The 12,293-nt window shown below is 45.6% G+C and overlaps 2 protein-coding genes across 2 annotated transcripts; one reads left to right on the plus strand and one right to left on the minus strand.

Annotated features, from left to right (window-relative positions):
• Positions 1–334: 334 nt before the first annotated feature.
• Positions 335–5,424, minus strand: LOC145497543 (uncharacterized). The gene is made up of 2 exons (XM_081477356.1): positions 5,300–5,424; positions 335–5,200 (listed from the first exon to the last, which is right to left on the minus strand). The coding sequence occupies exon 2, from the start codon at positions 4,983–4,985 to the stop codon at positions 426–428; it is 4,560 nt and encodes a 1,519-aa protein (XP_081333482.1). The 5' UTR covers positions 4,986–5,200; positions 5,300–5,424; the 3' UTR covers positions 335–425.
• Positions 5,425–9,905: 4,481 nt separating this feature from the next.
• Positions 9,906–11,102, plus strand: LOC145497444 (uncharacterized). The gene has a single exon (XM_081477247.1). It carries the CDS (start codon positions 9,906–9,908, stop codon positions 11,100–11,102), a length of 1,197 nt encoding a protein of 398 aa, XP_081333373.1.
• The last annotated feature ends 1,191 nt before the right edge of the window (positions 11,103–12,293 follow it).

Here is a 12,293-nt window from a genome sequence, read left to right on the forward strand (position 1 = left end):
AAGAAACGCTAACGAGGGCGCGAAAACTGACAGAAAGGAATAAACACCTAAATTGACGCGAAAAAAAAGGACGAAACAAAAGGACGAAAAAAAGTATAAACTAATTTGCGTACGCAAAGGAAAAACAAATTACGCAAGAACGAATAATAGAAAAAATGTTACACTTGGATCTTACATACCGGCCCCATAAGTGAGGAGCACACGCGAGGCACTTAAATTAAACAATTAAAGATCTAAGTGTCTTTCTAAGAGTTCTTAATGTTCTCTTCTCCTGAATTAGAAAATTGCACAGAAAATAACTCCAAAGGAAAAGTTCAAGCTTCTATCAGCAAAGCTTGTCAATTGGCCTCTCCAAAACTGCTCCTTTTACTTTCACCCTGGTACGGCGCACCAAACCTTTCTTGTCGGCGAAGACTTCTACCACTCTACCAAGGGGCCATGAATTGCGAGGGGAATTTTCCGCGCTCCACTTTCGGGTCTCCGTCTTGAAGACATCCAAGCGATGAGGGGTTCCTAGGCCAATCTTCTTCTGACTTCCAGAGAAACTCCGGCCCCAGTAACCATCTTTGGCAGCTCAACAATGCATTGGCAGTCAACGCTCTTGAAGCGCAATCTCCAGGATTCGCTACACCTTCCACATAGCGCCACTGATCTGGATTTGAGCCCTCTCGTAGTACGGCAACCCGATTGGCAACAAACGTGTGGAAACGCGTACTTTCGTTCTTCACATAACGAAGCACTGACATGCTGTCTGACCAAAACACGGATTCGCAATTAGGAGGCATCTCCAGCTCTTCCTTGAGCATCTTGTCTTGTCGCTCAGAAACGGTTGCGGCCGAGAGCTCTAAACGAGGAACAGAAACAGCTTTCAAAGGAGCAACGCGTGATTTTCCAAACAGGAAGGAACAATGAACTCGGTCCTCATGGCTGACCAGACGAAGGTAAGACACTGAACCATAAGCAGCTTCTGAGGCATCAGAGAAGTGATGCAGCTGACTGGATTTAACGGGACCAAAATCCTCTGGCTTTAAACAGCGACTCACAGCAAACTCCGAGAGCTTTGGAACATCTGCTAGCCAATTTTCCCAACGTGCAGCGTACTCAGTCGGGATCTCGTCATCCCATCCTAGCTTAATGCGACAAAGATCTTGAAGGATTTCTTTTGCGGTCAGAACGAACGGTGCCAGGAATCCCAACGGATCGAAAATAGCACTCGCTAGAGACAAGATACCCCTACGCGTTGGTAGACGAGAGCTAATGTTGACTCTGAAGCAAAACGAGTCGGATTCTACACACCACTGAACTCCTAGGGCTCGCTGAACAGGCAACTCGTCCTTCCTTATGTCCATGTCCTTGATGTCCTTTGCGCGCTCCTTCTCAGGGATGGCTTGCAGAACATCACGGCTATTGCTGACCCATTTGGTTAGCTTGAAACCACCACGTGATAGTAAAGTGCATAAACTGCCAACATGCTCAATGGCTTTCTGCTCGCCAGGGAGGGACTTCAAACAATCATCAACATAAAAGTTTCTTTTAACTGTGTTGATGACGTCAGGAGGGAAGCTGTGACGATTATCTTCTGCTGTCTTGCGGAGTGCGAGATTTGCGCAAGCCGGTGATGAAATGGCTCCAAACAAGTGAACTACCATCTGATATTCTTGTAATTCGCGCGCCATGTTGCCATCCTCCCACCAAAGAAAACGTAGAAAGGAACTGTCAGGATCGGGAACTCTCACTTGGTGGAACATGGACTCTATGTCCGCCATAACGGCCACTCTCTCTTCACGAAACCTCAACAGGACTCCTACAAGCGAACTGGTTAGGTCCGGGCCCTTGTACAGCATGTCATTGAGAGACTTTCCCATAAATTTGGCAGAACAGTCAAACGCGACGCGGATCTTTCCTGGCTTGCGAGGGTGGTAAACACCATGGTGCGGTATGTACCAGGCGGTGCCCTTCGCGGGGCTCTTCTGATCAGGGGACACTTTGCGTGCATATCCTTTGGAGAGAATGTCTCCCATAAAGGCCTTATAATCTTGGTACAACTTCGGGTCTCGTTCCAGCCTTTTCTTCAACCAAATGGCGCGCTGCCAGGCCTGAGCCTTGTTGCTGGGTACAGGCGTTTGGCGATCCTTAAACGGTAAAGAGATTTGATAGTGCCCATTTCTCAATTCCACCGTCTGTTCGGCGATTTGCATAAATCTACGTTCGTCTTGAGACATCTCTGTCTTGCTATCAACGGTGGGATCAGTAAAATCGCGATTGTAGAAGTCTTCTATCATCTGTTGGAGCCGGTGATCGACTTTAGCAACAAAAGTGGATGACCGTGAACTATGGTGACGACGGCGTAAGGGACCATTTACCGCCCAGCCGATTCGCGTTCTTGAAGCATAAGGACCACCGTCTTGACTGTGTTTGATATCAAGTGGATCGAGAGCCTTGGGAACGTCACTAGCAATCAAAAGGCCAACCTCAGCGTCGAGACGAGGTAGAAAAACTCCTTGCAAGTGGGGCCACTGATCAACGTCGTCCTGAGTTGGAATGTCACTGCTGGACACAGGAATCTCCGGCCTGGTGTAAAGGGTCGGGAGGCTAATCCACTCGTTCTCATCCAAATCGGATACAAGAAGGTCGCGAACCAGGAAGCTGTTGGTGATGCTATTTTTCTTCTCAAGAGTAGACAAGGATATCTTAACTTGCTGACCATTAATCCCGAGCTGCTTCATGAGCGATTCAGTACAGAAACTGGAGTTGCTACCGTTATCCAAGAAGGCGTAGGTGATGACGCTCTTATCACTATCTTTCGCTCTCACTCTAACTGGTATTACGGCCATGCCTGTCCTACGACCCTCTCCCGAAGTCTCACTGTTAGCACTGGTGCCCGTTTTTACCATGTGACTACAAACTTGAGTGCTGATTACGTCCTCCGTACCCACTCCAACGCCGACAGCTGGTCTCTCACGAGGGCTAGTATGTAAAACAGTAGGATGCCGTCCTTTACAGTTCGAAATCTTGCAATTTTTCCTCTGCGGGCAAAACTTTGCGACATGTTCGGTGGATAAACATCCAAAGCACAGCTTTTTGGACAATAGGAATTGAATTCTCTCTTGGTAGGGTTTCCACCGCAATGACTGACAATCCTCAAGGGCGTGGTTTCTGCTACAATAGAGACACCGATTTTTCCCTTGTGAGGGACCCTGATCGATTCCAGATAGCTGAACCTTGCGAGTCTGAGGTCCCTGCTCTCCATCGGCGCGTTGACTTGGCTCCTTTACACCCTGCGGAACCGTCTCACTGGTAGGACCTTCACTATCGCCTACATGTGCTAAGAGGCTGAGGTTCTTGGGATTGGATGTCTTGCCACCAGAGGACCGCTGACCAGGCGCCGATCTTACGGTATCGGATATCTTGCCAAAGACTGGGTTGGTTAGTATTCTTGCTTCGCGATCAACAAAGGCAACGAAGTCACTGAACTGTACTGGCCTTAACTGTCTGTTCATGATGTCATCAGCTAAGCGACGCCATCTTTCTCTCATGCTGTAAGGAATCTTGAGCACCAACTTTTGAATGTTTCCTGGCTGATCAAACTTAGAAATGTACTGGCTACCTGCCAATGCGTTCTTGCAACTTGCGAGAAAGACTGAAAAACGATTCAAAGCCACACCATCTTCTGCCTTTATGCTCGGCCAATCGAGGGCCTTCATCTCGTAAGCGGATGCTATGCGATAATCGTCACCATACTTCCTTCTCAAAACCCTACGAGCCTCATCGTAACCTTCTTCCGCTGGTAAATGATGACAGGATCTCACAAGTTCCTTAACGTCCCCTGCGGTGAACTGCTCGAGGTAATAGAGTCTATCAGTACTGCTAAATGTTCTGGATTCAACCAAATTTTCAAAAGCGCGAACGAAGGTGCGGTATTCAATAGGGTTTCCGTCAAACACAGGAACACGGGGCTGCGGAAGTTTGTTTCTATTCTGATTATGCGCTAGCAATTCCATTATTCTATTCTGCTGAAACTGAAGAGCAGTCTGTTGCCGCTGCAAACCAATCGTTTCCTTTCTCAGATCCTCGCCGACTGTACACGCTTGATAATCAAACTGGCCGTAAGGAACAGAATCCATGGACACTCCCTGGCCTGGGTGGTGCACCTCGCCTGGAAAGGACCTTTTCGCGCGGGGGCTGGTACGAGGGGGATCCTGATCCTGGAGCTCTGTCTCCAATTTTAAAGGCTTCACATCCGGTAGAGAAGGGGAGGTCATTGCTGCGTAGACCCTCTCCTTAGCTGTTGTCTTGACCATTTCGGCTTCGAGGTTAAGGCGTAATTCTTCCTGCTGCAAACGAAACTTTTTCTCTTCGAGTGTTTGGCGCTTTTCGAGCATAGAAATTTCGGCTTTTAACTCGGCAATTCTTACGGCTTCTTTGGCTCTCGCGGCTGCAACTGATGAAGCACGGCTACCACGTGAACTTGCTCGACTTGAATGTTTTGAAACCTTGGAAGCACCTGAAGGAATTGGTGTGCCAGCACAACTAATTGAATCCTCGGGATTCACCGCCGAATCTACTTGAAACGATTCAGCTAATAGCTTGTGTTCAATATTAATTATCCAGCCGACGATCTCCTGACGGAACACACGAACCTTTCTCTCTTTGTCTTCAAGATAGCGTTGACCCTCAATAATGGCGTTCTCATCCAGAATTTCTCCGACGTAGTCGCGATGGGCCTCTTTGAATCTTTCAAAAGCGTTGTCCAAGTAAGGAAGCTTCTCCTTAACCTCCTGAAGATTATGATCATCAGTAAGCAAGCCAGAAATTTCATTGGAAATGGCTGTTACGGTAGATAGGTGACCAGACCTTGAATTTTTCTTTAAACGAAGTGTTTCCAGGTTAGACGCCTCAAAATCCAGCGAACGGTTTGGTTGTCGCACGCGTGTTCCAACTCGCCGGGCGGCGGGATCTGTAAGCTGCTTGCGGCTAGAGCTCATGACGAAACGACATGTCACCAACAATTTTCAACGATGAAACTGCAATAAGCGTAAAAAACTCTCTTGGCCTTTAATAAACAACTCCACAAATCAAAACGGCGTGGTACAAAGAGTGTGCATACGAGCGGCGTAGATGCAAATAGCGTGGATACAAACAGCGTGGATACAAACAGCGTGGATACAAACAGCGTGGATACAAACAGCGTGGGTTGAAACTAAAACAGTAAAAGAGCAAAAGTTACAAGTTGCGACTAAGCTAAATTCGAATAAAGAAATAACAAAACTGCAAAACGAGGACTGTGAATTACACTTACATTGTTTCGGCCAGAGAAAACTGTTGTGAAACGGACTGCGAATGACGCGAAGAGACTAGCACGAAAGCTAAATAGAACTGCGCTAAGCGCGGACCAAAATGAACTGCCCCAAAACTGTACTGCAAAGCTATGACATGGAAAATACGCTAGAACATGCGGAAAATAAAACTATAGAAGCTTAGAAAGGCGCTAATGAAGATGAAACAGCAAAGAAACGCTAACGAGGGCGCGAAAACTGACAGAAAGGAATAAACACCTAAATTGACGCGAAAAAAAAGGACGAAACAAAAGGACGAAAAAAAGTATAAACTAATTTGCGTACGCAAAGGAAAAACAAATTACGCAAGAACGAATAATAGAAAAAATGTTACACTTGGATCTTACACCAAGGCCATCAGGAATTAGTTTAGAGTGCCCGGGACTGGGAATTATTTCCCAAGTTCCGGGAAATCGAGCCGAAGTAACCCAAAATCACGGTATGCGTAAGGCAATCTCAGCTACTCTTTCAGTCTTAAAGTGAAGTGGGGCTATGCTTCGGCCCAGAAGCTCGAAAGTGAGCGTTCAAAAAGTTATCCTGTGTCCATTTCACTGCAAACCAAACCCATCAGGAGTTAGTTTAGAGTCCCCCGAACTGGAAAATATCCCCCAAGTTCCGCGAAATCGAGACGAAGTTGGTCAAAATCACGATGCGCGTAAGGCGGTCTCGGCTACTCTTTCAGTCTTAAAGTGAAGTAGGGCTATATTTCGGTCCAGAAGCTCGAAAGTGCGCGTTCAAAACGTTTTGCTCTCTCAATTTAACTGAAAACCAAGGCCATCGTGAGTTAGTTTAGAGTCCCCGGGACTGAAAAATATCCCTTAAGTTCCGGAAACTCGAGCCGAAGTTGGTCAAAATCACGATGCGCCTAAGGCGGTCTCGGCTACTCTTTCAGTGTTAAAGTGAAGTGGGGCTATATTTTTGCCCAGAATTTCGAAAGCATGCGTTCAAAAAAGTTGGCTGTGTCCATTTCACTGCAAACCAAGGCCATCAGGAATTACTTTAGAGTCCTTGGGACTGGAATATGTCCCCGAAGTTTCGGGAAATCTAGCCGAAGTTGGTCAAAACCACGATGCGCGTAAGACGGTCTCGGCTACTCTTTCAGTCTTAAAGTGAAGTGAGGCTATATTTCGGCTCAGAAGCCTCCAAGGGGAGCGTTCAAAAAGTTTTGCTCTCTCCATTTCAATGCAAACCAAGGCAATCAGGAGTTAATTTAGAGTCTCCGGTACCGGAAAATATCCCCCATATCCCGGGAAATCGAGCCAAAGTTGGTCACAATCACGATAAGCGTAAGGCGGTCTTGGCTACTCTTTCATTCTTAAGGTGACCTGGGGCAACATTTTCGCGCAGAAGCTTGAAAGTGAGCGTTCAGAAAGTTTTGCTGTGTCCATTTCACTCCAAAGCAAGGCCATCAGGAGTTACTTTAGAGTCCGCAGGACTGTAAAATATCCCCCAAGCTCCGGGAAATCGAGCCGAAGTTGGTCAAAATTACGATGCGCGTAAGCCGGTCTCGGCTACTCTTTCAATCTTAAAGTAAAGTGGAGCTATATTTCGGCCCAGAAGCTCAAAAGTGAGCGTTGAAAAAGTTTTGCTGTTTCCATTTTACTGCAGACGAAGGACGTCGGGAGCCAGTTTAGAGTCCCCGGGAATGGAAAATATCCCCCAAGTTCCGGGAAATTTAGCCAAAGTTGGTCAAAATCACGACGCGCGTACGGCGGTCTCGGCCACTCTTTCAGTCTTAAAGTGAAGTGGGACAATATTTCGGCCCAGAAGCTCGAAACTGGGTGTTTGAAAAGTTTTGCTGTGTCAATTTCACTGCAAACCAAGGCCATCAGGAGTTAGTTTAGAGACCCAGGGAGGGGAAAATATCCCGTAAGTGCCGAAAAATCGGGACAAAGTTTGCAAAATAAAAAAGCGCGTAAGGCCGTCTCGGCTACTCTTTTAGTGTTAAAATTAAGTGGGGCTCTATTTCGGCCCAGAAGCTCCAAAGTAAGGGTTCAAAAAAATTTGCTGTTTCCATTTCACTGGAAGCCAAGGCCATCAGGGGTTAGTTTAGTGCTCCCGGGACTGGAATATATCCCCCAGGTTCCGGCAAATCGAGCCGAAGTTAGTCAAAATCACGATTTGCGTAAGACAGACTCGGCTACTCTTACTCTTAAAAAGAAGTGGGGCTATATTTCGGCCCAGAAGCTCGAAGGTGAGTCTTCACAACGTTTTGCTCTGTCAGTTTCAATGCAAAGCAAGGCGATCAGGAGTTAGTTTAGAGTCCCCGGGACTGGCAAATATCCCCCAAGTTCCGGGATATCGATCCGAAGTTGGTCAAAATCACGATGCGCGAAACGCGATCTCGGCTATTGTTTCAGTCTTAAAGTGAAGTGGGGCTATATTTCGGGCCAGAAGCTCGAAAGTGACCGTTTAAAAAGTTACGCTTCGTGCATGTAACTGCAAACAAAGGCCATCAGGAGTTAGTTTAAAGTCTCCCGGACTGGAAAATATCCGCCAAGTTCCGGGAAGTCGAGCTAAAGTTGGTCAAAATCACGATGCCTGGAAAGCGGTCTTCGCTACTCTTTCAGTCTTAAAGTGAAGTGGGGCTCTATTTCGGCCCAGAAGCTGCAAAGTGATCGTTAAAAAAGTTATGCTCTGTGCATTTCACATCAAACCAAGGCCATCAGGAGTTAGTTTAGAGTCCCCCGGACTGGAAAATATCCCCCAAGTTCCGGGAAATATAGCTGAACTTGGTCAAAACCACGATGCGCGTAAGGCGGTCTGGGCTACTATTTCAGGGTTAAAGTGAAGTGGGCTTCTATTTAAGCCCACAAGCTAGAGGGTGAGTGTTAAAAAAGTTCTGCTCTGTCCATTTCTCCGAAAACCAAGGCCATAAGGAGTTAATTTAGAGCTCGCGGGACTCGAATATATCCGCCAAGCTCCGGAAAATCGACCCGAAGTTGGTCAAAATCACGATTCGCGCAAGACGGTTTCGGCTACTCTTTCAGTCTTAAAGTAAAGTGGGCTATATTTCGGGCCAGAAGCTCGAAAGTGAGCGTTCAAAAAGTTTCGCTGTGTCCATTTCAATGCAAACCAAGACGATCAGGAGTTAGTTTAGAGTCTCCGGGACTGGAAAACATCCCCCAAATTCCGGGAAATCGAGCCGAAGCTGGTCAAAATCACGATGCGCGCAAGGCGGTCTCAGCTATTCTTTCAGTCTTAAAGTGAAGTTAGGCTATATTTTAGGCCAGAAGCTCGAAGATAAGCGTTCAGAAAGTTTTGCTGTGTCCATTTCACTGCAAACCAAGGCCATCAGGAATAAGTTTAGAGTCCACAGAACTGGAAAATATTCCCTAATTTCCGGCAAATCGAGCCGAAGTTGGTCAAAATCACGATGTGCGTAAGGCGGACTCGGCTCATCTTTCACTTTTCAAGTGAAGTGGGGCTATATTTGGGCCTAGAAGCTCGAAACTTTGCTTTCGTAATGAGGGTAAGACGTATTTATAGAAGCTGCCTGCTCTTAGCCATTTTAGTGCTTTTAAGATGCTCGGTTACGGAATACAAGTACTTGGCAGATGGTCTAAGCCAAAAAGGTCATGTGTGGGAAAGTTTCAAGACTCAAGACCATTTATCCACTCAGGAAATACGGAATTTTACTTCTGGACTACAAGCGACTTGGTGGTTTGAAGGTGACGGAATTTCGTACAAAGAAAATTTTCTTGATTTCGCTTTGTACTCAAGCAATGATGTATTGTTTACAATGCGCATACCACACGGCTGGATGGATAATTACGCAATCACTGATAATCTTCTACACAGGTACTTACCAAAGCGGCATAGGATGAAAAGACACAAAAGACCATGTTTTTATTATCCCAACAGCTCCGCCGCTTTCAACATGGAATTAATTGGCGATCTGACATTCAAGCTAAATCCCGGGCCTTCTGTGAACAGAACAATACCGGTCATTGTTTCATCGCAAGCCAAACGCAGCCATGCATCACGGCCCACCACTGTGTCACACAACGTCACCCTTGGCTCCAAAAATTGCTGCTCCAGAGGAGTGAATTGGCACAATCTTACCAGCATAAGATGCTCAAACAAAAATCTGCAGAATAGTATTATACCAATCGACTTCTGTTTATTGAACACTAGATCGATCAACAAGAAGGAACTTGCGATAAAAGATTATACAGTCGGCAATAACGTGGATATTTTTGCAGTGACTGAGACATGGCTGCGCAATAATGAAAACTATAATTTTCAATTGCTGAAGTTTGTCCAACCGGATACCGCTTCTACCATGTTCTACGGAAAAACTCACGAGGGGGAGGAGTTGGTCTCCTAATAAAGAAACAAATGAAAGTCACGAAACAAACCCAGACAAATTTCAGCTCCTTCGAATACCTGGACATTGTGACGACATGCTCCACTGGTTCTATAAGAATTGTAACTATCCATAGACCGCCTCCATCCAAGGGAAATCAATGAAATTGTTCTGTATTCTTTGAAGAATTTTGCACCCTCGCAGAACAGTTCGTTGTTTCCCCTGGCAACCTTCTAATAGTGGGTGACTTCAATTATCACATGGATAAAATCAGCAATTTGGAGACTGTAAAATTTAACAAGATCTTAGAATCGCTCAGTCTAGTCCAGCATGTAAATGGACCCACCCATAAAAAAGGCCACACCTTAGACCTGATCATAACTAGGGCCGAGGACGAGCTAGTTACTAGCGTTGAAATACGTGATCCAATGCTGTCCGATCACTCTGCTGTACACTGCAAGCTACACCTAAAGAAACCACCTCTGGAACGAATGGAAATTAGTTATCGTAAACTACGCTCGGTAAATATGGTCAGTTTTAATGACGACCTAAAGCAATCTGACCTCCTGACAACCAACGCCTTTGATCTTATGGATCTCACTGAAAAATACGAAAATACTCTGACGGAAATACTTCAAAGGCATGCACCTTTAAAACGACGCATGATAACTCTCCGTCCATCAGCACCGTGGTACCATGAGGGTATTAGTAACGCCAAGAGAAAACGTCGAAGGCTGGAGCGCCACTGGCGATCGTCGAGACTGTGCGTCGACAGACAGATGTTTGTCGACCAGTGCCAGGTAGTGAACAAAATGCTAAGGGACGCAAAGGCTTCATACTATTCATCTATTATTTCAGAGAATGCATCAGATCCAAAAATACTTTTCAACGCAGTCGACAAGCTATTACACCGCAGAGTAGATGGACGCTATCCGACCGCACCCTCAACGTTTGTGCTTACGAACAATTATGCCGACTTTTTTGACAAGAAGATAGCATCCATAAGAACGGAGCTATCCAAAGAAGTGACTTCTGGTACCCAGTCCTGCGAAGCATACAAACAGCCATGTCAAGCCGAATTCACAGAGTTCAGGGTGATGTCAGAAAGAGAGATTGAAAGTTTTGTGGACAAAATCGGTAAAAAATCCTCTGATCTTGACCCTATACCGGCTTCTATTCTTAAGGAATGTAAATCAACTATTCTACCTGTGTTAACTAACATCGTTAACATGTCTCTCCAATCAGCATCTATGCCCGCTGCACTGAAAGAAGCAATGATCAAACCGAAGCTGAAGAAGGACAACCTGGACTCTGAGGATTATTCAAACTTTAGACCTATCTCAAATCTGAAGGTTGTATCTAAGATAATTGAAAAGGCAGTATCTTGTCAATTGAGCGACTATCTACGCGATAATGATCTAGAGGAATCAGACTGCTCTCCTGAGGGTGCAAAATGACATTCTCTGTGAGATAGATAATCAGAAATGCGTTATCCTGCTACTGTTGGACATGTCTGCGGCGTTTGATACCGTCGACCATAAACTGCTACTAGAAAGAATGGAAAAACGCTACGGCGTGAAAGGAAATGCGCTAAAATGGTTTCGATCCTATCTTCAAGACCGAAAACAGTTTGTGATGATTGACGGAACCAAGTCAGAGATGAAAGAACTTCGCTACGGTGTTCCCCAGGGATCCGTTTAGGGCCAATCCTGTATTTGTTATACACATCGCCCATCGGGGACATCATCAAACGGCACGGACTTAAGTACCATCTATACGCTGATGACACCCAGCTCTACCTCTCATTTAAGCCCAACTACGCCGAACAACCTGGTTCTATAGCTAAAATAGGAGCATGTGTTTCTGAGATCGACTCGTGGATGGTGTGCAATAAGCTGAAACTAAACAGAGGAAAGACGGAGCTTTTGATCTTGAGCGCACGACATCGTCCACCCCCATTTATAGACCACGTCGATGTGTCTGGTGAACAGATCGAGCCATCTACTTCTGCAAAGAACATTGGAGTCATCTTTGATGAGTACATGTCACTGGAAAAGCATGTTACCAGTACCTGCAAGGCCTGTTTCTTCCATCTTAGAAACATTAGCAGGATAAGAGTCTGTCTATCTCTAGCAGACACTGAAAAGTTAGTACATGCATTCATCACTTCCAAACTAGATAACGCCAACTCGCTTCTATATGGACTACCAAAATTTTTGATAGATCGTCTACAAAATGTCCAGAATGCTGCGGCTCGCGTTGTTACCAGAACAAGGAAATACGATCATATCAAGCCGGTTTTAAAGCAGCTACACTGGCTTCCAATAAGCCAGCGCATCAATTATAAGATTTTACTTTTAACCTATAAAGCGCTCAACGGCCAGGCCCCTAATTACATTACTGAGCTGCTAGAGCCTTATGTACCAAGCAGAAATCTTCGATCCTCCTCCAAAAACCTGTTGAAAGTACCACCTGTCAAGTTAATAGGCTATGGTCATAGGTGTTTCTCTTTTGTAGCACCTAGCCTATGGAACTCTCTTCCGAACAATATAAGAGGGAGCGGCTCGCTATCAGATTTTAAGACTTGTATAAAGACATATCTTTTTAACAAATTTTCTAACTAGACTTTTGGTTAGTTAGTTAATTAG

The sequence above is a fragment of the Orbicella franksi genome, chromosome 9 (genome assembly GCF_964199315.1).
Source record: "Orbicella franksi chromosome 9, jaOrbFran1.1, whole genome shotgun sequence".
Classification (NCBI taxonomy): Eukaryota; Metazoa; Cnidaria; class Anthozoa; order Scleractinia; family Merulinidae; genus Orbicella; species Orbicella franksi.

Excerpts from the sequence above, each read along its gene's own strand:
- LOC145497444 (XM_081477247.1), top strand. The coding sequence starts at position 9,906 with ATGGATAAAATCAGCAATTTGGAGACTGTAAAATTTAACAAGATCTTA.
- LOC145497543 (XM_081477356.1), bottom strand. The coding sequence starts at position 4,985 with ATGAGCTCTAGCCGCAAGCAGCTTACAGATCCCGCCGCCCGGCGAGTT.